General features: G+C 41.9%; 1 protein-coding gene across 1 annotated transcript in view; it reads right to left on the bottom strand.

Annotated features, from left to right (window-relative positions):
- Window positions 1-18,796, bottom strand: part of syndig1l (synapse differentiation inducing 1-like) — a 34,597-nt gene extending 15,801 nt beyond the window's left edge. The window contains exons 1-2 of the mRNA XM_047574415.1: window positions 18,442-18,796; window positions 11,310-11,959 (exon numbers count right to left, since the gene is read on the bottom strand). Coding sequence (XP_047430371.1) covers window positions 11,310-11,822 — 513 coding nt within the window. The 5' untranslated portion in view covers window positions 11,823-11,959; window positions 18,442-18,796. The remainder of the gene's footprint in view (window positions 1-11,309; window positions 11,960-18,441) is intronic.
- Between the last annotated feature and the right edge of the window lie 5,344 nt (window positions 18,797-24,140).

Genomic DNA, 24,140 nt, shown 5'->3' with positions numbered 1-24,140 from the left:
ACAATTTAGGATCGTGTAATGAGGCTATAACAGGGAGACACTACACACCATGCTCAGCATTCACATCGCGCTGTGTAAACAGGTTGGAATGCACAAGCTCAACGCATGTTGAGGAGCAAAGAAATCAGAGATAAAATGTGACAGAAATAACAAGGAATTCCTTGTCCTGTGAGACACGGACACCTCCGGTATATTGCATGACTTTAGAAAACCTTTTCTTCTTTCTCGTTACCTGGGTGGTTTCATGAATTTACAACGTGGCCGGTTCATTCAGGGTTTTTTGAGTAGCAGGCCACTCCCCATCTACCTTTTCATTTCCTGCCACTTCTTCTGCTAAATTAGAGGCCTAAGAAATAGTTAAAGTATTTAGTTAAGATCAAACTAGCTAAGATCAAATACATCAATACATTTAAAAATAAATAAATTAAACTAGGTTTCATGAACCATATCCTTGTGTTTTTATGTGTATTATAAATCAAATAAGTCATTCTGGTTACTGCAAATCAAATATGTATAAATGCATACAGAGTAACAGCAATTCAACAAAGAGGAACTTGCTATGCTTTCATCTGCTTAAGCAAATAAAACTGATTCATAAAACACTGGGACCAAGAGCCGCAGCACAGACAGGGCTTTCTTGAACAATAAATATTAGCTTAAGCACTTCAGATACCAAGTTTCAAAATTCAACTAAAGCATCTTCCTGCATGCCAAGATGAGCGTGCTGTCTCTCTGACTGACAATGCAGCTGTAATACAGTGAACAAGCCCACGCCTGGGATTTAATTGATTAGCCGGTGGCTTTAGCCGCTTAACGCGGTACATGGCAGGACTGTATTATATGATCACATCGAGTGAGAGGGTGTCAGATCAGACCTGCCACACTGATGAAGCAGAACAGTGGATAAAGCAGAACATCCCCGTGTATGGTAAATGCCCACCAGTCCTGCCCATCAAAAAAAAAAAAAAAAAGAGTTTGAGTTCTTTATTTGCAACTCAAACTCATCTAAGCACAGCGGACTGATTATTACATGTCTGCGGCAAAAAAAAAAAACGAAAAGACTGTGACGATTTGCAACATGTAATCATCCCCGAAGGGCTGATATTACTCAAAAGTCATTGCATTACGGAATCATCTTTCTCATTATTCACATTTTAATACCCTCAGCTGCCATTCAGGCACGGATTAAAGAAGCACCAGCAAGGTTTGGCAAGGAGACAAAGGTTGCTTTATTTCTCTATCAAGAACTTTACTCAGAACCACTTATTTCAACCTAAAACACATGTCTGTGACAATATATTATCGCATAGTTTGGAATGTCGATATTTTGCCAGTGTCCGTCACTGGTAACTTACCCCAATTTTTTTGGTTGAAAAAGATATACTATTCACTTGAATCTATATTGTATCATTATCTGTATTGTTGCGGCTGTTTTTACTTGCAGCACTAACCATCGTCCCCGAACGTCTCTTAAACTCTTGTTTGCATATTGTCTAGTTAGAAAATTGAACAGATATTGTCAGATAAGTGCATCATTCTGTGTGTCATCACTAGAAAAATGACAGTAGTGGCTGGCCTGTGAATTTGGCAGATGAGGCCTGACTCGTCACCATGGTAACCAACCTGGCCAAGTGGTTTTAATGACTAATTCTAATGATGTAGTCTTGGTGCCTGAACCTAACCAAATGTAATAACCAGTCCCCTGGCTAAAAGTCTGGTATCTGACTCTGTATTGTACTGCTTTTTATTAACTCACGTGCCTGCAAATTTGTATGCGGTCATACTGTTCATGTCATTTCAGCATACACTCCTACAGGTCATATTGGGAGTCAGGTGTAATCAACACACATTGCTGCATATGTATGAGGACGTGTTTAGATTAAACCTCGAATGATTGACCCTTCCAGGCCAAAGGAAGAATGTATTATCCTTAATAATTTCCTCTCTCATCAAGGTACATGGAATATGAAGGCACCTGGGATCCCTAATAAAGTTTCGGCAACCCTTTATAAAAGTAACATATCAAGCAACATGGATCCCTCACATGTCTTTGTCACTATTCCCATTCATGAGACTTCCTCAAGGGCGACTGTGACTCATTTTCTGCTTCCCTTGGACTCGACCCCGTGGCTCTGCAAACGGCCATTTGCATGACATATAGTGCTATGTATTACCATATGCCAAGGGGAAGTGAAGGAGGGCACATCAAAAAATTATTGGAATGCACTGAATCAGACTGAATGGTCGTTTTATTATCGCGCCGCCCCAGCAAGGAAAGGCCGTAAGACTGCCAGCTGAGTTTGGTTGGCATGTCTTCACTAGGCGTGTCTCCGTTTTGCATCAGACAGCACTTCTCAAGATGATGGTGCACAACTTAACAGTCGCCGTAGGACCTTTGGGTGACTGCGATTATTGCACAGATAAAACTGTCCCCTAAAAGAGCTTCATGAGCTTGGTAAAGAATTTCTACTGAAATACAACTTTAACGCTTACAAGTTCATCCACCACCACCTTATACAGGATATTTGTGACGACTGTTAATAACTCGAACTGTGCTCATGTTCTCTCACATAAAATGACACTTTGCTAAAGCTGTGTTGTCATTGTCTCAGAGGAAATTTAGGGCTGTTATTTAAATAGCACTTCAGCGGCACTTGTTGTGAGCTGTGAGATCTGACTAGTCTCGTCAGATGACGTCAAAAGGCAGTCACGAGAGATTTTTTCAGAATATTTGATCTAACCCTAACCCTAACCCTAAAATATATAATTTGTCCATCACATTGCTCCATACAGCAATGGAAATGTAGAGAATAATATGCAATGTCTACAAGGGCTGATTGTGACTGATAATGGAATACGGGAAAAGAACAGGGGGAGACGGATAAGAGAAAAAATGTCCGCCAAGGACAATTCAGCTAAAGGTGACAAAAATAAATACTAGACTTAATTGGAGTTCCCATTGTCCTATTATTTCTTTATCAAACCTGTACATTTCTTACAATTTTTAAAACACAATAGTATATTTTTTACGATTTCATTCTCTTCTCGAGCCGCAAGGTTTCAGTGGCTGAGAACGAGCGACAAGCTGTGGAATAAATATCCCCAGACAAAGGACAGGAAGATTTAAAATCTATTGGATGATTCGCTTTGTGCTGAATTGAAATGATCCCAGAGATTGGTTTGACACTTACAGCTAAATGAGAATGTCTGAATCTCTGAAAGATTTCACTAGACGATATGACACAGAACCATATTGGATGCTGGACCTTTTAGAGGGGGGACAATGTGTGTGCAGTGAACTGAAGAATGACCGCATTTTAAATGTAATGAAGGCGGGACACTTACATTCCCTCAGATTTACTGAGACTGGACAGCCCTCCTAATCAAACCCAGCACTAATCCAAAAGGCTGCAGAGGGAAAGCAGAGGCCATTTGTTGACATATCTAGTTTTCAAGACTGACCTCTATTGATTCTGCAGCCTTGCTTATGATCCTTACATTGCAATAACCGCAGGGGAAAGGGCCAAGGGCAGCACTACTACCACATGCTCCAAATATCACGTGAATCCAAATTGCACTGATTAGTGCAAATTTGATGCTCACGCAAGAGTGTAACAGATGGTAGGCAAATAGAGATGGTGAAGTCTTATCTCTAGCTCGTCTCTAACTGACTTTTTAATGCAGGTGAAAATATGTAAACATAGAGAAAGATTAAATGAACGCTTGCAAAATCGCAAACATCCTGACTGACTGAAAGAGCACTGTGTAATCCTTAAAATTAGAAAAAAATGATGCGATTCATTGCTGTCATTTATTCTATAGTGGCTATAGCCACTGAATATATTCTGCGCAGCAGTTTGCATTGTCAGAAATAGACCTGGTTATTTTTGGGAAAGAAGAACGTGTGAACCAATACGAGCACAGCAGTAGGCTGTAGCAATTTATAGCATTAACAACACAATCTGCATGAGCATTTGTTTTTCGTTCTTCTCTTTCTGTTTAATTCCTGACAGATTTAGCTGCTAAACACACATTTTCAGCCCAAAGTAATCAATAAACGTGCCATTAAGGACGGAGCTGCGGAGCCTATTATTGAGACAACCCTAGCGTCAGCACCGGGGTGAAGACGTGTTGCCAAGTTTTTCCGGGAGCTGCCAACAACAGAATATGATCATATAACTGTTGCTGCCACCATGAAAGGAATGAATTTTACTCTTGTTGTAACAAGAAATGTACATATTTATTTTGAGATGCAAGAATGCCGTTAACATCTTAGACAGCATGACAGCATGGAGCACCACGGAAACATTAAAGAAAAGGAAAAAGGCGTCAGGCTCGCTGATTCTGCAAAGAAAAAGTGCGATGCCGCTATGAAGCGGATGGACAAACAGGATGAAACATAAATCCTATCACGTGAAGCCTGCCACATGTCCAGATCATGTTGAACTGGAACTTTCCTCATTTCATACTAACATATTGAGTTATTGAAGAAAAATGAACAAGCAAATAAAAAATAATAATAATAATAATTAAAAATGCTGAAGAAATTTGCTGATCTGCTGACTACAAACCCAGACCCTGCTGTGGATCATGGTTAGTAATGAGAACTGGACAGGATCAAGAAACATCTCTTCCTGCTGCTTCATTAACCCCACTTAGCTCCTCAATCGGAGGCTACCATTGATATTTGCACTAATGAATTCTTTAAAGTAGAGCGCAGACCTTGGTCTGTCTTGCACTTACATCTTCTCCTTGGAACTCCTCTGTATACATAAACGTAGAATCCACTATCTACTGTTACTACTCACAGCAGCATTTGTCAACCTTCATTAGTAATCAGAAAATGTGACTACTGCATATTATGTTGTCACTTTAATGCAGATTTCTCTGAGATAAAATTCTAGGAACCAGGTACAGTCTTCTGCGTAGTTAGTCATGTAGTACTTTAAATAGACATTTTAGCGCCCCGCACATCACAAGCAGAAAAACACTTTATTTATTTATTTTTAATTTGTTTTAAATTTAGCAGCAAAGTGTCGGAGCTAGACTCACACTGGGCTGCAGCAACGTGTCAGCTCCTGATACGGGCCAATCGCTACGGAAAAGCTTGCAGACGCCTTTCGCTCGCCTGTCCAAACCACAGTGGGCAGATTTCTGCAGAATTTGGAACAATTTCTCACCATCTGTGCGTCCTTGTACCCATTTAGTGATTAATTACCAAGGTACACACACCCTTTCCTCCAAACAAGCTGTTTTTGTGGCTCAGTTGGCTCATTTGTACGCGGACGTCGACATCTTTCCGACTTGTGCAGATGATGAAATTGAAAAAAGCATGGATGTGGAAAGAACTTCCATAAATGTACACATTAGCATCTTAAGGTTGTTTGCAAAAAGGTGCTCTGATGTAAAATCTCTTCTCTTTCCTCCACTTTTCTAGAAGTAAAACCGCAGTTACACTCGGTAAGCGTGGAGTACTTTATCAACAGCTACAGGGGCATAAAGGAAAGCAGTAATTTGTCTATAGCTCATAATGGACACTATGGCAATGATGTCTACCAAATGACTGCCGCACACTTTTGAAATCTGCTGTACTGACATTCAAAATGAGCAGGGATCCAAGCAGACCTGTCTTATGTCATAGATTTTGAAAAGCAGCCATGTGATGGAAATCTGAAACAGCAAACCTTTTCCAAACGAGGCTGGCTGAATGCTAACATGATACTGGAACAGGGGTAGGCACAGAGGAGGGAAGCATTGACTACGAATGTGGTGGATCTGGCCATCACCATCTTGGCAGTGCCCGATTCCGTCCAACTGACAGCTAATTTAAAAATGTGCAAAGAGGAGGGTGACGGCTGAGCACCCTGAGGTGGCACCCACATATCTCTCAAAGTAGTCACTGCATGAATTTTGCATAACATTAATTATGCATAACTTTAAGCCTTGGTATAATTTAAACGGGTCAGTTATATATATATATAACTCACCCAAATGAAATGATTACAAATAGAAAAACAGAGTTATAATACTACTTTTTTGTGTAAAGCTGGACGTTTGAACATGACTCGCTTTTGGAGCCAGCCTCTAGTGGCTATTCAAGGGACTGCATCATCTGCTCCATTTTTCAGCCTGGAGGTTACAACATAAACTAAAACTGATAAGAGGAGACATGCGAAATTGCCTTAGTTGTCAGGCGCAGCGACCTCGCACTTATATAGTGTTGCTGAGTTTTGAAGGTAAAACTCTCGCTTCCGATGTTCAGCACAGAGGTCAGACAAAAAGAAGAACACCCTTCAGATGGGACGGCTTGCATAGGGAGTGTATGCCGTGAATTCGCTATTCAAGAGAAGCTCTGCTGATTAACTGCACTGTTGTTTTCCAGTGGTTCACTCAAAAAAGAACAAAAACAAGTTAATGGAAAAGAAAGTGAAAAACTAAAAGTGCTGTTCCACAAACATGTTGTTAAAATATGTGATTTTTGTGAAAAATGTTACTTGGAAATATAAAAAAGTAAACAGCTATTCAAGGAAATGTGTTATGTGGACACTTAAGGCATGAAGAGGCTCTTCACACAGAAAACATTTTGTAGAAATTACGTGAGTATATCTCAGCAAGAGCTGATAATTGGATGTTTTGGTCTTTGGAGTAAAATATTTGTCCTGTGCTGCTATAGCTGAGCTCTAAAAGTGTTTGGAAAAAAGGCAAATGTGAAGTAAAACCATTCTGAGAGTGCAATTTTTCAAGCAATACCATTAAGAGTTCCCCTTAATGCTTTTTATTTTTTTGTTTCTCCTTGAAGAAATTTTGTTTCTACTTTACTGATTCTCCTCAGAGGCTATCTGTAATTCACTCATGCACTTTGATAATTGGAGGATTTGTGCTTTATTTAATAGCTCATTTTAAACCTGACTTTTAGAGAATAAAAAGCTGCACAATTCACTCCGCCATTGCAGTTTCTCCCTTTTTTCGTACTGCGATGAGCCCTTGGAAACGATATATCAGGGGGTCAAAGGGAAAGCAAAAGGAGCACTCTCTGTTTTCACTATTTTACACCCTTTTATTAGTTTACACAGTTTCTCGTAGCATACGAAACGCTTGGAGCTGGCTGTAGAAATGATGTTTACGCACAAAAACCTTGCATAAGCCATTTTCTGCAAGGCAACTGGGATCTACAGAAAAAAGATATTGTGTAATGAGAGTGTGCACATCTCATTCATCATACATAAGAAGATATGTAAAAGCTCCTAAATTTGAAAACATCTACGATTGGCTACTTTTTAAAATTACATTCTTGCAGTTCTAAACTATGAAGCATCATCTTTCTGCTGTTTAACAATCATGACTGAGGCACTGCAGCGAGGATGGCATAGAGGTATATATATGGGATGAATTAGTGGTACAGGTGCTATAAATAGCCACAGTTTCGTGGAAAGGTTGCGCATAAAGAGTGCTGTTGGAGAGCATTTCAGTGTGAAACTGTCGGTTGAGCTGCACTTTTCCATTCTGTTGCTCTCACTGACAGGTCTAATGAGAGGGAAGGCGAGTCTTGGCTGATTCTTTTTTTTTCATCACATATATGCAATATGATATGGAATAACTATGAGAGAAACAAAGCTCATGCGTGTGCACAGGTTCTGCAGCACATGTTAATTCCAAACATCTGTCTTTGAACAAACAGGATGTACATTTCGTTTTAGGCAGCTGCTAAGCAGAGGTGCTTCTTGAATTATTTCTCCAAGTCTTGGCCAACTTATTGATAATATTATAACTTATCCGTAATACAGAAACATATCTGTTCTTTCGGCATTATTGCATCATATAGCAGATATGATAAAGACAACGTCAAGTAATTGGTAGTGCTTTCCGCTGCTCTATGAGGCAAACTCTGTGCTATCGTTGTTTGGTGAAATCACAAGCAATCCAATGTGGCTAATCAGCTTTCTGTCCATGGCTTCCCTTCTCATCCTGCGCTGATACAAGTCTTTTAGTGTATATCATGCATTTTGCATTGGATGTATCATTCCACATTGCAGGTTTGTGAGGGTTATGGATTAGATGTCATACAAGAAGTAGACTCAGAGCAATATGATTGGTGAAAAATGCAATTTTTACAGACACATAGTCTTTTCTCGTTGCACACTGTTGAGCTGAATCAGGCCGAACCCATTACACCTCGCTGATTCCTTTATTAAATCAATACAGCTCACTAAGCAGGAGCTGCGTCGAAAGAGAAGCAGACGAGATAGAGGGATTAAAACTTTCAGTTGAGACGTGCGGTTAGAAAATAGTCATACAGAACATCCCCACGGACCGTCATACCAAGTTTAGCAAACTATAAGTTAGCGAATTAACTAGCTCTGCAACAACAAGCTTGTGCACTTTATTAAGTGTATTTGCAGCATTGATTCCAGCCTCATTCTGTAGTAGCAGTATTTACTTCAGCTCAGTATTGTCACGAATGAGCTATTGTATGTTTCCATATTTTATACCACTGTGCACTCTGTGCTGTCAAAACAACTCCAGTAATGAAAACCTGTATGAAAAATGGTGATTTCAACTTAAGAAAAAGTGTATTGTACATTGATTTACTTTCCCCAAAGGAGCCTATTAACGGGGCTTTGATTGGATAGGCATTGTGGCAGATTTTATAAACAAATGGTGGAAGCAATTGAAGCTTTTATTTTATATTTTTATATATTCGGTCATTGTGAAAAACACAACAACACACAAATCACTTATGGTTTCGCATTTTTTACACATCACCATCATCATATATTAATATAATAACGAAATGGATATTTCAAGAGTTCACAAAATAAACAATAAGATAAATGACAGTGGGAAGGTTTCTAATTAAGAAAATAAATCAAAAAATCACACCACGCCTATATAACCTTAATCAAGTGAGGCCTTTTTTTCAGGACCATGGATAGCGCTACTTAGCCAGGCGTGCTGAAAACACTCATGCATTTGGATCTAAATACTAACTGTTGGTGGACATTGTACACTGACCTGTTTGGTTTGTAGTGATACTAAACCAATTTCAATTGTCTCCGCATTTGGTCATGATTCCAGCTCAATGCAGCACCAACTGTTACCTTCAAACATAGCTCGAATTAGCCTGACAGTTCTCTGCCCATAAATATAGCTCCTCTAATCTGACTTTGATGTGAAATATTCTTACGATTTTGTTGTGTGAGGGTCCTCTGTAATAAAATAATATGCTGCACCGCATCATTTTTCTTTTCATTTGGATCTTCTCGCTGAAATAGGAAAGTGCTGCTTTGTGACACTCTGAAAAGCTGCGGACCAAGGACATCACATCAATCATGTAGCCTACGCACAACATCCTCTCCATTGTGATGATGAGTATTAACAGTGAAGTCAGTTTCTTATTTTATAGTTGTTTGCACTATAAACTGTGGGTTTATCAACATGTCGTCAGTCGCTGGCCAAATACCGTTATAATTTAAAGTACTCATCTGATGAAGTGTAGTCCAAATGCACGGCTACATTCTTGCCCCTTCGCATTTTATGAAGGAAGCTTCGGTGGGTAAGTACGCTGCTGTTCCAAATTACAGAATCACTGTACCGCATCCTGGACTGTGCCCTCCCATCTGTACTCCAGACAGTGTTTTTAGGGCACGCAGGGAATCACCTCATTTCCCCCAGCAAATTGCACCCACAGTATCACTGTTTCCCAACAGACATCTTCTTCTCAAAAAGAGGAGAGCTTCCTAAGGTTCTTCCAGCGAGCAGTCCGCATGCACAACCACTGTGTGACCACACACATCCATCTCATAAAGAGAAAAACTGATGCATGATTCTGCACACATGGACACTCACATTATGTTTGGCATTTGCTTGAGCAAATTAAACTGAATTAAACTTAACAAACTAAACAACTATTGATAAATTGCAGAAAATGTCCATGTCCCCATTTGACAACTGCTATACAAACTGCCTGAACCATCCTGCTTTACTTTATAGAGCAATTACAGCCCCTCCATTTGACACAGAACCAATTATGACAAAAGATAAAAGGCTGTTTTTTATTTCTTTTTAGCATTTACACCCTTGATTTAAAAAGTCAGATGTTTTCACACTGTGTCAGACTGTGGGCACTGTGGTAGAGTCACCTCGCACTTTGTGGTGTCAATGGCTTCTGCTCGGAGGCTACATAATGAGTCCCACTGTGTATTTTCCTTTTTTTTACGTCTCAGAACAGGCTGTGGGGCCCTGACGATGTCTTTTTTTATGTACTAGAAGAGGAAGTGTTTGCAAAAATATGAGCATCATGGTAATGTGTTCACTTAACCTCTGAATGGGTAAGAGGGGCCTGTGGTTTGTGCAGAAAGACTGTGTCTACATCATCTGTTCCTTTTTTGTGTTCAGGTCAATTTAAGACTCTTGTCAATTTTTTATTTAATGTTTGGGATCTGCGAATGAACATTTTTCTCATCTCATTTTCTGAGTTTTAGCCGAGCCAAAGAAGTTTAAGTTAGTTAAGGGCAGTGTTTTTCCCCAGTGGCTGTTACTTACTTCATGAGGCCCAGAGCTATATGCACTAATACCACATTGCATTACAGCAGCTATATGTTTATCACCACAATCCAGGTTAATTCCAGTGGACTCTGACGTTCGGCAGCTAGTCCATTAGGTGTTGAAACGCATCAGTCGACTCTCAACACCCTATTCCACCTGTCCAATCCCCTTAAATCCTTTGGAGTGCTTTGTGCTATTGGTGCTGCCAGTTGAGAGGGAAAATACTGTGGCTAATGCTGTAATACTGTAGCACCTAATATCCCCGTGTGAGGCGGTCATGGGTGATTTATTATTATCTAACGACAAATTTTACGAGTTGGGAATTGAGGCCAAGGTCAGTGGATCAAATGGGATTTATGCTTAGTAAAATGTCAGCGTGATCCAGGAGTTGAGCCAAATCCTTCGGTGTAATGATGTAAGACTACACACGCCACAGGAATACAAACAGGCTTGCTCTTATTATCATTATTATTTATACACTACAGGTATGCTAGCGTGTATTAGTTGGATCATCAGATCGATACAGGCTTTTCACTGACAAACACAGAGATCACACAAATACTGGCCTTCAATGACTGAAGTAAACCCAATTCATTTGTATTGATGTCAGTGTGATAGCCTAAACTCTCTTTCAGGATGAAAGCAAATGCACTCAAAGTTCTGAGCTGACAGATATAAAAACTCCCTCTCTGCAGCTGATCTCGTGAGCTTTCAAAAGAATCCTTTATGGACAAATTCAAGGGTTTATGGTTTTTCCCTCTTACCTCGTACTCCACGTACTCCTCCTCCTCCACCTCGTAGGAAACAGTTTGGATCTTGATGTGCTCGCCGTCCTCCAGCAGCTTCGTCTGAGGATCCTCCGTGCCAGGCGTGTCCGCCCCCGCGGTGTTGGATGCCTCCTTCGCCTTCTTCTCTGTGAAGGTGGTCTCGCAGCACTCACTTTTGTATTCCTTAGCCTTGATGCTGCCGCTGTCCTCCTTGTACAGGATGAAGTTGGGCCTGTAGAAGGCCTCCACTGCCAGATGCAGCGAGGTGGCGTCCAAAAGCTGCTGAGATTTCACCTTCCCGTTGCCGTTGTAACCTCCTCCGCTCACCACATTCCCGTTGTTCACTTTTCCGCCCTCTCCTCCTCCTCCTCCTCCGCCTCCGCCTCCAGCGAAGTAATTAATAATGTTTTCCTGGTACTGGTTGTTGGGATATTCTCCCCCATAGCCGTTGACCATGTGCTTGCTGTTTTTGTCCAGCAGTGGGTTCTGGAGTTCACTGAGATTCTCCATAGATAGGCGGGTCAAAAACTGTGCGGCAGTAGCTTCTCAGTCGCGACGAGGAGATGGAAGAGTGACGGTCGAGACGGGTCCCTCGGTGGCAGCGTTTATGTTGGTAAAGGCGTTAATGGCATTAAGCACTCTGGGATCTGCGGAGGAAGCAAACAGCAACAAATCGAGAGTTTTTAGAGTCAGTGGAAAACTTGGAAGGAGAATCTTGTTTAAGATCCTCCGGCAGGTAACAGTTTACCCACCACCCACTCACACCCAGATCAAAGTTTAGCTGCCGCTCCCTCGGCAGCGGCAACTTGCACAGTATCCCGTTGTCAAGAGCTTGCACCCTGCAGATGACTCAATTAAGTTTAATTTGCTTCCTCGCGCTAGACACATAAAGTAACGTTCAGTCACACACATGCCCGGGCGCTAACAGCAACACATCACAGCATTTCCATCTACTTAAAATATCTTAGCGCACCACCCTTCGCCATCTCAGGGTGCCTGTGAACATTCTGCGGGCCTAATTTGATTGTTATCACTACGTTGTTAGAGTCTTATTATGTGTCATGAAGGTGTCACCAGCCCCACTGTCTGATATGGATCAGCTGAGGCTTCACACACCTATAAACCTCAGAGGGCCCGCTATCTGTATAAATCTGTGGCTGATATTGACACTGAAAATGGTTTGGCGTGAGAGGCCGTCTCTATTGTGAGCACATATGATAAGACTTAAATAGGCTGAAGACGGGCATGAGGGTTGGTGGATCTTAAAAAATATTATCTGCTACTAATCTGTAACTGTGGTTTAGGATGGGCAAGTCTGCTTCATTTTTTTTTGGAAGAAAATCATGTCACAAAGAGAAATGAAGAAATCAGGTTTGATTTGTTACGGCCCAGAGGGGTGTGTTCCTTGTTCCCATTCGTGCTTAATACGTTCTGTTCAATTCATACAATTTGCCTATTAGTAATTCCTTGGTCAGGATTGGTGCTATGTACAGGCTGGCTGACTCCTCCTTCTCCGCTCCCCGCTCCTGCTATCATGCAGAGTCGGTGTTAAGGCGTATTCTCCAATCAAGCAGCTGCCATCATCACAGCACACTATCATTTGGGGTGCAGCTCATCATTTCACCACCATGATTGTTGGATGCCACTTAATAATATAGTAATATTAGTATAGTAATATCTATGTGTGGCACACTTTGTATCCACTACGCCTTTCGTGTATTCTTTTATACTTGGTTTTCACTTGCGGCATGGCCACTTAGTGAATGCAGCAGGTCTTTCTTTATTCACTTCCACACCGCCGCCGGTGCACCCTAACGTAGGAAATATATTATCTAGAGACATTAGGTTCAGGGGTGCTACTCGTCCTTGTCTTTTGTTCTGCTCATTTTGAAGGTTTAGCAGCCAGGATTTTTTATTTCCCTTTTGTTCTCAACAGTTTTTATGCTGCCTCTACCCCCGGCGAGCCGAGTTGTAACATAGATCTCAGTTGATCTCACTGATTTTGATCACTTTGAACTCAGATAGTATTTACTGGCCACTTGAATCCTATCTGAATTCGGGAACTTTTCAAACCACACAAGGTCAGCTGAATGGCTTTTAACATAAAATATTTATGTTAGGAGTGATTAAATATATTTATCAGCTACATTATGGACATTATTCAATTATTCTGTGTGTCCGTCTTCCTAAAGTAAAATGATCAGAAAGAGCAGCCACCGAGTTACTGAAAGGAAAATTACATTCAGCAATAAATTTATACCACAGATGTAAAACTATAAAAATAAGCTGGTGCTTCTTATTACCATTATAAATGTTTCTAATACTGACGCTGGTCATAGATCAACTAATGTCGCCCCAGGATGCAATAATAGAGGACATTCCTTTGGTGACAGCTGCCTCTGAAGTTAGGCTAAATACTTGCTACCTGACTCACAGGCTTCATTTAGATGTAAAATAATGCATCTACTCAAACTATCAAAAGTATCCAAAGCAGATTATAAATATTCCTTTGCTCTCGGCTATTTTCAAACTGCAAAAATGACCCAGAGTTTTCTTTCTCTCAGTCGACACCCTTAACCTTTGTCTGATTAATCTGTGTTTAAAATAGAAATGCCAAAAGCAGATTATTTCTTGGGGTCCTGACCCCAATCGTTCATGGCCGGCACATGCCGCAGTATTTCCAAAAGCTTTAAGGTAATGTATTTCCAACTGAAGTCAACAAGATTACACGTAATGCAAAATGGCATTGTGGTGATGTAAAAAGGATAATAGATTGCCGGTTCACAGGTTAACTTGCACACTAATCATCTCATCTCATGTATTTTCTTTGCTGTGATTAATCGTGGTCACAAACCTCTGCTGATTCATACTGTGTGTGTGTGTGTGCAGTCTTTCATATTTAAGTATCTGGTGCATGACTTTAACTTTAGGAATAACCTCACACTGGATACGATATACATTGATCAGCCACAACATTAAAACCACAGACAGGAGAAATAAGTAACATTGACCATCTTGTGATAATTCATTGTTCTGTGGGGAAACTTTTGGACCTGGAATTCCTGTGGATGTTACTTAGACATGTACCACCCACCTAGACCAGATCAGGCACCCCCACCCCACAGCACTGACACTCCTTGATGGCAGCAGACATCCCCAGCAGGATGCAGTCTGAGACTAAAATGATTTGGGAATGACTCAAAAAACATGAATAACAGTACAAGCCGTTGACTTGGCCTCCAAAATCACTAGATCCCAAACTGCTCAAGTATCTGTGGGATGATCCACAGAGGACCCTTCCCTAAACTCAAAGGCCCCCACTGACAACATCCTGTTGCCAGACACCACAGGACACCATTCTCTGATGAGTCACAACAGTTTTGGAGACACACTGGAGACCTACACAATAGTGTCCTGAGGGGGGCACTGATTGACAATCATATGATGATTCATTGTGTTATTATTCTTCCTCTTTATTCATTCACCCGCACCCTGTCTTATAAAGGTCCACTCACTGCCCTCAGTTTCAGCCTGTAACCATCACTTCCTTCCTAGACTCTCTAGCTTTTGCTTCTTTCTGTGTTGGAGTTTCCTCATTTTACCCCAATGAAGGAGTTTTGTTTGCTACACTTTTCATGTTTTCTGCTCCATGAATAAAATACAAGCCCCACACTCCCAGACTTCCTGAAGTTCTGTAAGTGTCAGACAACCAAGTCCTCATGGTTCCTCCCTGTTGGACCTTTTGCGTCGGAATATGCTGACGGAGTTGTTCCACACCAGTGCTTCTTTTGGTCCATGTATAGCTCCAGGGAGTGCACACTCATGCAGTTCCTGAGTTTGTTGAATCTGACTACCCCGTTCGAAAGATGTACAGGTGCTGAGGTGGCTATTTGCTTTGGATGCCACTGTGTTTTAGGGGCCATGCACTCTCTGATCCACTATGTTCAAGGGTCAAAAGAAATGCAGCACTCCGGACATCTACGAGGGAGCCCATTCTTTGCCGAAAATTTGCTGTGAGCTCCCCGATGATGATGGTGGTGGTGAATAATCCGAGCTGATTTGTGGACATGAACTTAATATATTTTTTAGTATTTGCACATCTTTGTATTAATTGGTGCCAACAGGGTGTCAAAGACAGCTGTTACATAACACCCCATGTGTCCCTGTTTTCATATAACGTCAAAGGAAATCAAAGGATATGCTCTTAAGTAGAAGCAGCCGCAAATAGCATGTTCACATCAATAAGTCAGCACCGCATTAAAACTTAAGTAAAGCCGTGTTTGCCATAATCACACGACACAATCCAGAGTGCGATCTATGAGGACGCTCAACTTCTGCTGGATCTTACACCACAGGTCAGACTGGTAGAAGGCTAGGATTGGTTTTCTCTCAATTAGGATGCCGGCTCACTAGGTAGTGCAAACAGATTGATGCTAATGAGCCCAGTCACTCTGACATGGTCTGAGCATCCATGGAAAAAAAACAGCTCCAGAAGAAGCATTCTTCTAAGTACTTCCCTGCTTCTGTCACTGTTAAAACTTCCACTCTGCACAAATTGCACAAGCTGACAGAAGATTACTTTTCCAGTCATTACTTAGGGTTGCTCTGAGAAATCTTTTTAGCGTTGTCATGCTTCCAAATACATTGGTTGCTGTGTTGTTGGTGCAGAGGGAAGCGAATGGGAATTAAGTGTGAATAAGCTATTTCAGTACAAGCTGAGCAATGTAGGACACCTCCGAATCAGTGAAGATGAATGTCATTGTATGTGTTTTTCTGCGTGTAGGCGTTTGTGTTTTGTGTACATGCAGCTATGAGTAAATATATGTGTGTGTGTGTGTGTGTGTGTGTGTGTGTGTGTGTGTGTGTGTGTGTGTGTGTGTGTGTGTGAGTGAGTGAGTGAGGTGGGTGTGCTCGGGAAAGAAAGAGAGAGTAACAGAGAGACAGAGGGAGAAGAGGGGAAAGAAAGGGAGAGATCACACTTATGTGTGATTCTCCGGTTGAGTGCATTTGGACAGGTTGGCACAGACTGGGAGGTATTAGGAGTGGGGAGGTATGGCTGAAAGCGAATGAGGCAGAGCAGTTGTTGTTGCGAGGAAAACAATTCAGCATGAAAGTGATGGCACAGGCGCGGGCCTTTGTGCTGCAGTGCCGTTGTGTAGGAGAGCCCAGTGGTGTCTGACAAGGGGTTAATAGACTAGTGAACAACCTGTAAGCATTTAGGTGCGAGAGGGCATGACTGACACCATGGCACAGCTAACATGCCAGCCACGGTGATACGTGTGCGCACTCCAACCCCATTAGACTCTGGTCAGCACTGTCTGTTTCCCTTTGTCAGCCCGGACGCCAGTCAACCTCGGACCTCTGACCCTGAAGCCGAGAGAGGGCATTATCAGCCAGAGAAGCAAGATGCAGCTGAATACCGATGTAGCCTTATCTGTCGGCCATGTTTACCGACCCTTTCCACCCAGGGCGCGTCTCTCTCGCAGCCTTTCGCGGATACAGCATGTGGGGATCTGCTCACTGCACTGCAACAACAACAACTTCATCTTTCCGTAATTTAATTCTGGAAGCAGCAGCTGGCGCATAATATGCATAACAAGATAACACCAGGTAGTTATTGATGATCGCAAATCGGGATAATGTACGAGAGCTCACTGCTCAAAATGCAAATATCCCACGCCACATTCGTCAGTGAACCTCACTCCTGGACCCGGCACGTGACAGTCCACCGGCAGACTAAGCAAGAGAAAACGGTGAAGTGAGTAATGGGCTTAACACCGTGTTGACTGATCCTTTTATGAACTATTACCATCAAAGGAGACTGTGTAAAAAGTCATAATCCACATGAAATTAATCTGCAGCCTATCCCGGTGTCAGCAGCCCCTGCTGATGGGCAGCCCCCCTCTACTCGTCCATCCGTGGGGCTGATAAAACATTAAACCTTCAGCAAGTACCCTTCCACGGAGGAGCCAGCGTCCTATGGAGCCTTGCACCTCTGTCAGACGATTTAAAGTGTGCCTTGATGTGTAAATCCACCGTCTCTGTCACATGCGTTTGAATAATTCAATGGGAGGGTGTTGTCAACAGCAGCCATGCACACTGTTGCTGGAGTGGTTTGTTGTTGGTGAAAGGGAGGCTCTGACTAATAGATAGATGGAGCCTCACTTTTCAATAATCTGATTTTGAAAACAGACCAAAGCACAGACAAAGATCTCCACCTATTAGGACTGCAGCTCAAGCAGAGACCAGACCTGACATCACCTGTGCCATCCCAATTGTTGCAGACAACAGGGGCAGAAGGAGATGGTGGGGACTGATGGCTTTGTATGTGTACTCACGCTGTGAGGACATAAACCTGTCTGCACAGTCAGGGGGGCTTTAAAAGTACTTTCACATCACTTAAATCGTAACATTTGAATGTGAAAACTTGTTTAAGGCAACGCTAAGGTTGAGATTAATACGACTCTATGTGAAATTAATTTGTGTGTGAGAGAGAATGCACGCGCTCCTTGTTGCATGCCCCTTTTTGGTGTCCAAGCTATAAATCACTGATTTACACAACACAATTAGCCGCATGATGACTTTAAACAATGACTTTAAATTAAGATAATGGTGCGAAAAATGAGACACTCCTTTATTGTTGTCTTAGTGCCGGAAAAAAAATCCCAACTGAGGTAGATGGAATGCACTCTTTGAACAAGTGTTCTGACTAATATGTGGAGGAAAAAAAAAAGGTTACAACACACTGACAGCGCAGAGCTCACGGAGTGACTTGATGACTTCATGTCAGATTCTCAGTCATAACAAAGAAGAAAACGGGGGTTTTGCTCCGGCATGCGCAGGTGGAAACTGTGCGCAGAGTTCGTTATCAATAGCATCCTCCACCTCCTCCATCACAGAATGCAATGCGACACATTCACTTGTTTCAGTTTATTCCTGAAAGCCGCTCGTTAACGAAAAACATATTGTGCATAAATGTTTTTTATGTTTATGTTTTTTTTTCTTAAATCTCGCAAACGTGATCACACATTTTACAGCCGCAAGACATGTACAGAAAAAAGCGCAGGATAGACTATTGAACTGTGAACAAGAAAGAAAAAAAAATGAACAAAATGAATTAGTTCCCTACCTTTGAGTTCTTGTCGATCCAGATATTGTTTGGAGGACGAAAGGACTCGCCTGTTTTCGCCTGTACATTATTGCTGAGATGCTGACGGTGTCCTCCACGGGAAAAGACATTTCTTAGACTTTCTCATTTGAAAAATACCCAATCATTTTCTGGCGAACTGGTCTCCGCTCGTAGGGGGAAAAAACGGAGCTGCCAGAGTCTCGTATTTTTTCTCTTCTCTTTGAATATGATGGTTCCCCTCTCCCCAGCAAACCATTTACCGACTGAAATGTGGTCGCCTTTGTAAAGTTAAATCTCCTTCTGTGAGAAAGAGCGACAGAAAGAGAGAGGGAGAGAGAGAGAGAGAGAGAGAGAGAGAGAGAGAGAGAGAGATGGTAGGGGAGGTTTCAGGGACGCGGACGGAAAGATGAGGAGAGGAGTCCAATACGCGTCGGAGTGCGCGCAAGGAGAGATAGCAGCGTCCACCCCGCCTAACTGCAAGCATTTACTTTCACTGAGTAGTAGCCTAGTGGAAACGTGACAACGAGGTTAATCTAGTCGTACATTCGACGTTTTATGTTGTTGTTGATGATGTTGCTGTTTTCCTTTTTGTTTTTCCTGCAAATATCTTCATCCCTGAGAAGTGGAGAATCGCCGATCGTTGAGACCTGATTTAAATCAATCTGTCCAACCCACTGGAGCAGCTAATGCCAAGATGCAAACTGTAACAATGTTATACGAGATGTGGTGATGCCTAACCCAGCTGTAATTAAACTGGCAGGTGACAGATCACGGATGGGGATAGAGCGCAGTGAAAGTGTTTCAGAGCAGACAGCCGTTACAGCATCGTTTTCTTGTGAGTTTGTTTAGTTTAAAGACACTCTCCGTGACTATAAATGTATCCTCTATGAAATATAATTGTGGAGAGACAAAATATCCCGCTGTAGATACCTCTTTTATTATTCGACCCAATGTCAGTCTTAAACTCTCTTTTTGTATATTTGTTTCGTGCTTCGAAGTGGGCGTGGCGTAGTTGGGTAAATTAGGTGTGCCAGTCAGATTTTAGCAGCAATCAGAATCTGATGATTGGCTACAACAAAAACAGCAATAATAATCATTATAATAACAGTATCATTGAGAATAATCAGTGTATATCCTCTCACCAACCAAGCATTTTAACCTACATACCACGAAATATATTTTGTCTCAGAAACTTGAATTTTGCTTCAAGACGAGAACCAAAGGACAGTTCTAGGGACTCGTGATGACATCAGCATCCTGAGTGTGAAGTACAAACCTGTGAAGACGGTCATGCAATGAAAAGAAAAAGAACTGTATTGCAGAGTCTTCGGAAAAACTGTTTTAAGGTCAGAATGTGCCAAAGTCAAAATTTACTGAGTTTCAGCAGCAGCTTGAAGCTCTGCTTGCATTAGCAAAGTGAATGAAGACCTTTCTGAAAACCTGGTAAATATTGGGTGTAGTCAATGTTTTGCCACCGGCCTGAAATGAGAGTGGAACTGGTGCCGTGGTCTAAATGCTTTGGTTTGCAACAGAGCAATTCATATATATATTTATTTGGCTGCCTTTGTCTTCAGTCACATCAACAACAAACACAAGTGACCCAGTGTTACTGGAAGCCCTGCATTCCCATGTGTCCACCATGTTTTACAGAAGATGTGAGATGTGGTGTGCTTTGGATTATGAGCCGTTCCAAGCATTCTGCATACTTCTTCCCATAATTCTGGTACAGGTTGATCTTAGTTTGTCTGTCCTAGACCTTCTTCAGAAGTTTTGTTTTGGCAAAATCTAATCTGGCATTTCTATTTTTGAGGCTTATTGATGGTTTGCACGTTGTGGCGTGGTGCTCTCATGAAATCGTATCTGTATTGTCAACTTCGATATGGATGCACCTACTTCCTGGGGAGTGTTCTTCACTGGGGTCGATGTTGTGAAGTGATTTTCTTCACAGTGGAAAGGATCCTACGGTCATCTACCACAGTTATCTTCTGTGAATGTCCAGGTCTTTTTGAGTTCCCAAGGTCAGCAGTGTGTTTTTCTTTTCTCAGAATTGACCAAACTGTTGATTTAGCCACGCCTAACATTTCCATTCAACCTAGGGATGGTTTTATGTACTGTCATGAGATGTCCTTGACCGCATGTTGTGGGTTCACAGCAACAGCTTCTAAATGCAAATGCCTGGAATCAACTCCAGAAGTTTCACCTGCTTAAATGATGACGAATTAAAGAGGGAATACTCAATGCAGCCTGTGAAAAAGCTCTTGAGTCAATTGTTCAATTACTTTTGGTCCCTTGAAAAAGAGGTGGCCACATATAAAAGACCTGCAATTCCTAAACCTTTCCTCCAATTTGGATGTGAACACCATCCACCATCATATTGCAGCTGGGAGTCTGCACTTTAAGCCCATATTGATTATACAGCTGTAACTTGAAATTTTTTTGATAAACAGCTAAAATACCAAAACTTGTGTCACTGTCCAAATATATATATATAAAAGGACTTAACATGATCCAGAAACTGTACGTGTCTTTTAGGACTGCACCCTTGATCACACATCTGGACACAAATCATATCAACTGTCTGTTTCAGAAATCCCAGCAAGTATTAAACCCATGTACGTATAACATGCAACTAAACTAAACTAAACTAAACTAAACTAAACTCACAGAAAGATTTTTAGAAAGGTCCTGAAAAACTTGCTGAGGATTAAATATTTCAACCTTCCTCTGTGGAAAACATAAATCAAAAATTAATATGATTATTTTTAATGCCCATATTATGGATTGAGTAAGCACATGCACTCCACATCAATATTTTCTAAGCTCTCCTCTTATTTTGAACACATTGGTGTTGTTAGGGAACCTAGAGTGAAGTGCATATGAAGCTTACACACTAACATACTCAATACAAAAAGGACATTCACAGTCCAAATAGTGCGGCAGTCATTTTCAGTGATGCACCGGTTTCAAAAGTTGAAATGTTTATCTAAAGAGAGTTCTGTTCCATAACTTTTAATAGGCATGATCGATGGCGCCTCTGTTAAATTGGGGTCTTTTCCAAAAGTTCAAGACATCCTTCACAGGGTTAATGTGAACTTCAAGTGGCTAATTTAAGCGAATGAACTTCAAAGGAAATCCGTATCATTATCTGGGATCTAAACCGTTTTTAACAACACGTAAGTGGAGTCCTGACCACAATCTTGTCATTTTGATCTTGAAAGCAGAAGCTCCCGCGTCTGCGGCAAGGGATTGTCAGCGCAGACACCTCCTTACTTTCAAACACAGCTTATTGTGCGTTTGACATTTGGACCCGTGCACTACCGAGCCAGACGAAAAAGAGGACAACAAATAGCCAGAAAGGCAGTGGATGAAAAACAGACTAGATCATCGCTGAGGATGGCCAAGAGATGGACAAAAGGGGAGAAAAAAAGTGCGAAGGGAGGTAGAAATGACAGGCTGTGTAATAGCCTGAGTGTTCTGAAACAGAGCACACCTCCATTTCAGCACGTTTCCTAAAACCATCCCCTGTTATTACCCTGCTCTGCTGCCTGCTATTTCCCTTTATTGCCCTCTTTTTTACATTGTCATCCACTGTCTTCATTTTCCCCCTAACTCAATAAAACTGCAATCATATCTGACAAATAGATTCAGATCCACTGGACAGTTGTGCTCAGGACCACAGCACAAACCCATCAATCATACATATCACACACAGCTTTTCTTCTTTTCTTCACTCCTCCTTTGGACCCAGACCACCGCAAGCTTGTCTCATCAGAAAATTTAAGCGTACCCTCCTCTGCTTTTTTTGGGGGGCGGTCATTCTCCTCATACCTGCAGGCATGTCTTGCATTGCAGATGAGCTGTAAGATCCAATTTGTTTGTGTTGAAATGACTCCAATTCCTTTGCCACAGAACATTAGGGCTGCAAATTAATATCCCTGGGCTCGGCAGATCACCGGTCTGCTTCGAGACAGGAGACAGGCACTGGGGGATAATGGCAGACGCATGGAGAGAATTCTTTAAAACCTGAGGTACCTTCGCTTTATAAGATTCTCTCTTACTCCCTTGCTCTTCTCTACCACCCGCCCCTCCACCCCACACCCCCTCCTCTCATGGCTTCATTTGTCACCCCGAGACCTTCTCCCAAATGAGTGTAGAAGGCTCATCTACAGTGCCATGCTCAGAGTTCACATCTACAGTCTCTGTCACTCTCAGCAGACACTCGCAGGGAGAAACGGAAGGGAATACAAATGAGCAGCAAATGAAACCTTACAGTGAAACATAGTACACAAGAGCCGGGTGATATTCGTAGATAGCCTGTGCTCATTGCATATAGTTTTACAATACATGATCCTAATATCCTACATATTGAGGGTCTAATGGCCCACTGTGTTTCTTTTGTTTTCTTCCTCATCCACGCAAATGTTTATGTCAACACATAAAGGTTATTAAATCATGGATGTTCTACACATGTCTCGATTCAGCTCAGGCAGCAGAGCTGCGCTGCAGACGATACTGCTCCTACCATCTGTTTTTCATTATTAACACTGAGTTTGCCTATTACCGTCGATGCTTCCATTAAATTCAACAACTGCTGTGCAGCCGCAACGTTTTTATTTTCTTTCCTAACGCAGATAACATACTAGTATGAGATATACATTTTTAGCCCGAAGAATTCAAAAAGAAGAGGGATACCGCTCTCCAATGTGGAACTGGTGCTACAGGCATAGCTTTTTGTGAGTTGTAGCAGTAGGCAAGACAACCTTCAGAGACCTGAAGCAGGCGGGCACCGGGTTGAACTAATCTCAGCTTTGAAGCGACACAAATGAGAGCGACTGATACGGCTATTTGACATGATGATGCTTCTTACTTCTCAAGATGGAAAAGCGGCTCATCACAGCACATGCAAGGCGAGGGACGATACACATTTATTTACATCACAGCTACATGTGAGCCTGCTTCGTTTGGAAACGTTTGAGGTGGGAATTTACATGAGAGTTACCTAGGCAACCCTGAGCCCGGAGCGTCCTTCAGTGAACAACTGTCACTTTCAGAGCAATAGGTGAGGAGCAGGTCACTTTATAATTGGACAAGGCCTTAGTTTGGCAAAACAACTGGAAAAGAGGTGGAAACAATGAGCCTGGCTCATAAATCTCATTCGAAACTGTCAATGCTGCTTCTGCGATGAACTAGTAGGCGGAGCTTCTTGAATTTCCACATGAGTTAGATGGTTCCTCGTGTTTCCTTGGCTTCAAGACTCAGAAGTGGAGGTCTGTTTCCCTCCTGATAAGTGTTCCCCCATCCCTATCTTATGATCCTGGACCCCAGTCTCACCAGTGAAAAAGTGCCACTCTCAAGCCACGGCATGTGTTCATTTTTATGCTAAGCCCAGCTCATCTGCTGCAGTATTGATTTGCTCGTGAACCTCTCAAAAAGAAAGTGAATTTGTCAGTTTGATAAAACGTTGAGCTCTTCTTTTGGCACACAAACTGGAACCTAGGGGGGGATTAAAGCAGCAAACAAGCAGCTGCAACACCACTTTAATACATTCATTTAGCTATCCTGCAACATATGTGTCAAGGAGAGTTTGTTGCTGGGGAGTAACATTTCTGATATCACAGCTGTGTTAATATAATAATGTATATGAAAGGCTGGAATATATTAAATTTCACGCAAATATATTCATGAGCCTGAGGCTAAAG

The sequence above is a fragment of the Mugil cephalus genome, chromosome 21, assembly GCF_022458985.1.
Source record: "Mugil cephalus isolate CIBA_MC_2020 chromosome 21, CIBA_Mcephalus_1.1, whole genome shotgun sequence".
Classification (NCBI taxonomy): Eukaryota; Metazoa; Chordata; class Actinopteri; order Mugiliformes; family Mugilidae; genus Mugil; species Mugil cephalus.
The sequence above is the reverse complement of the archived record's forward strand: the minus strand, read 5'-3'. Positions and strand labels throughout refer to the sequence as shown.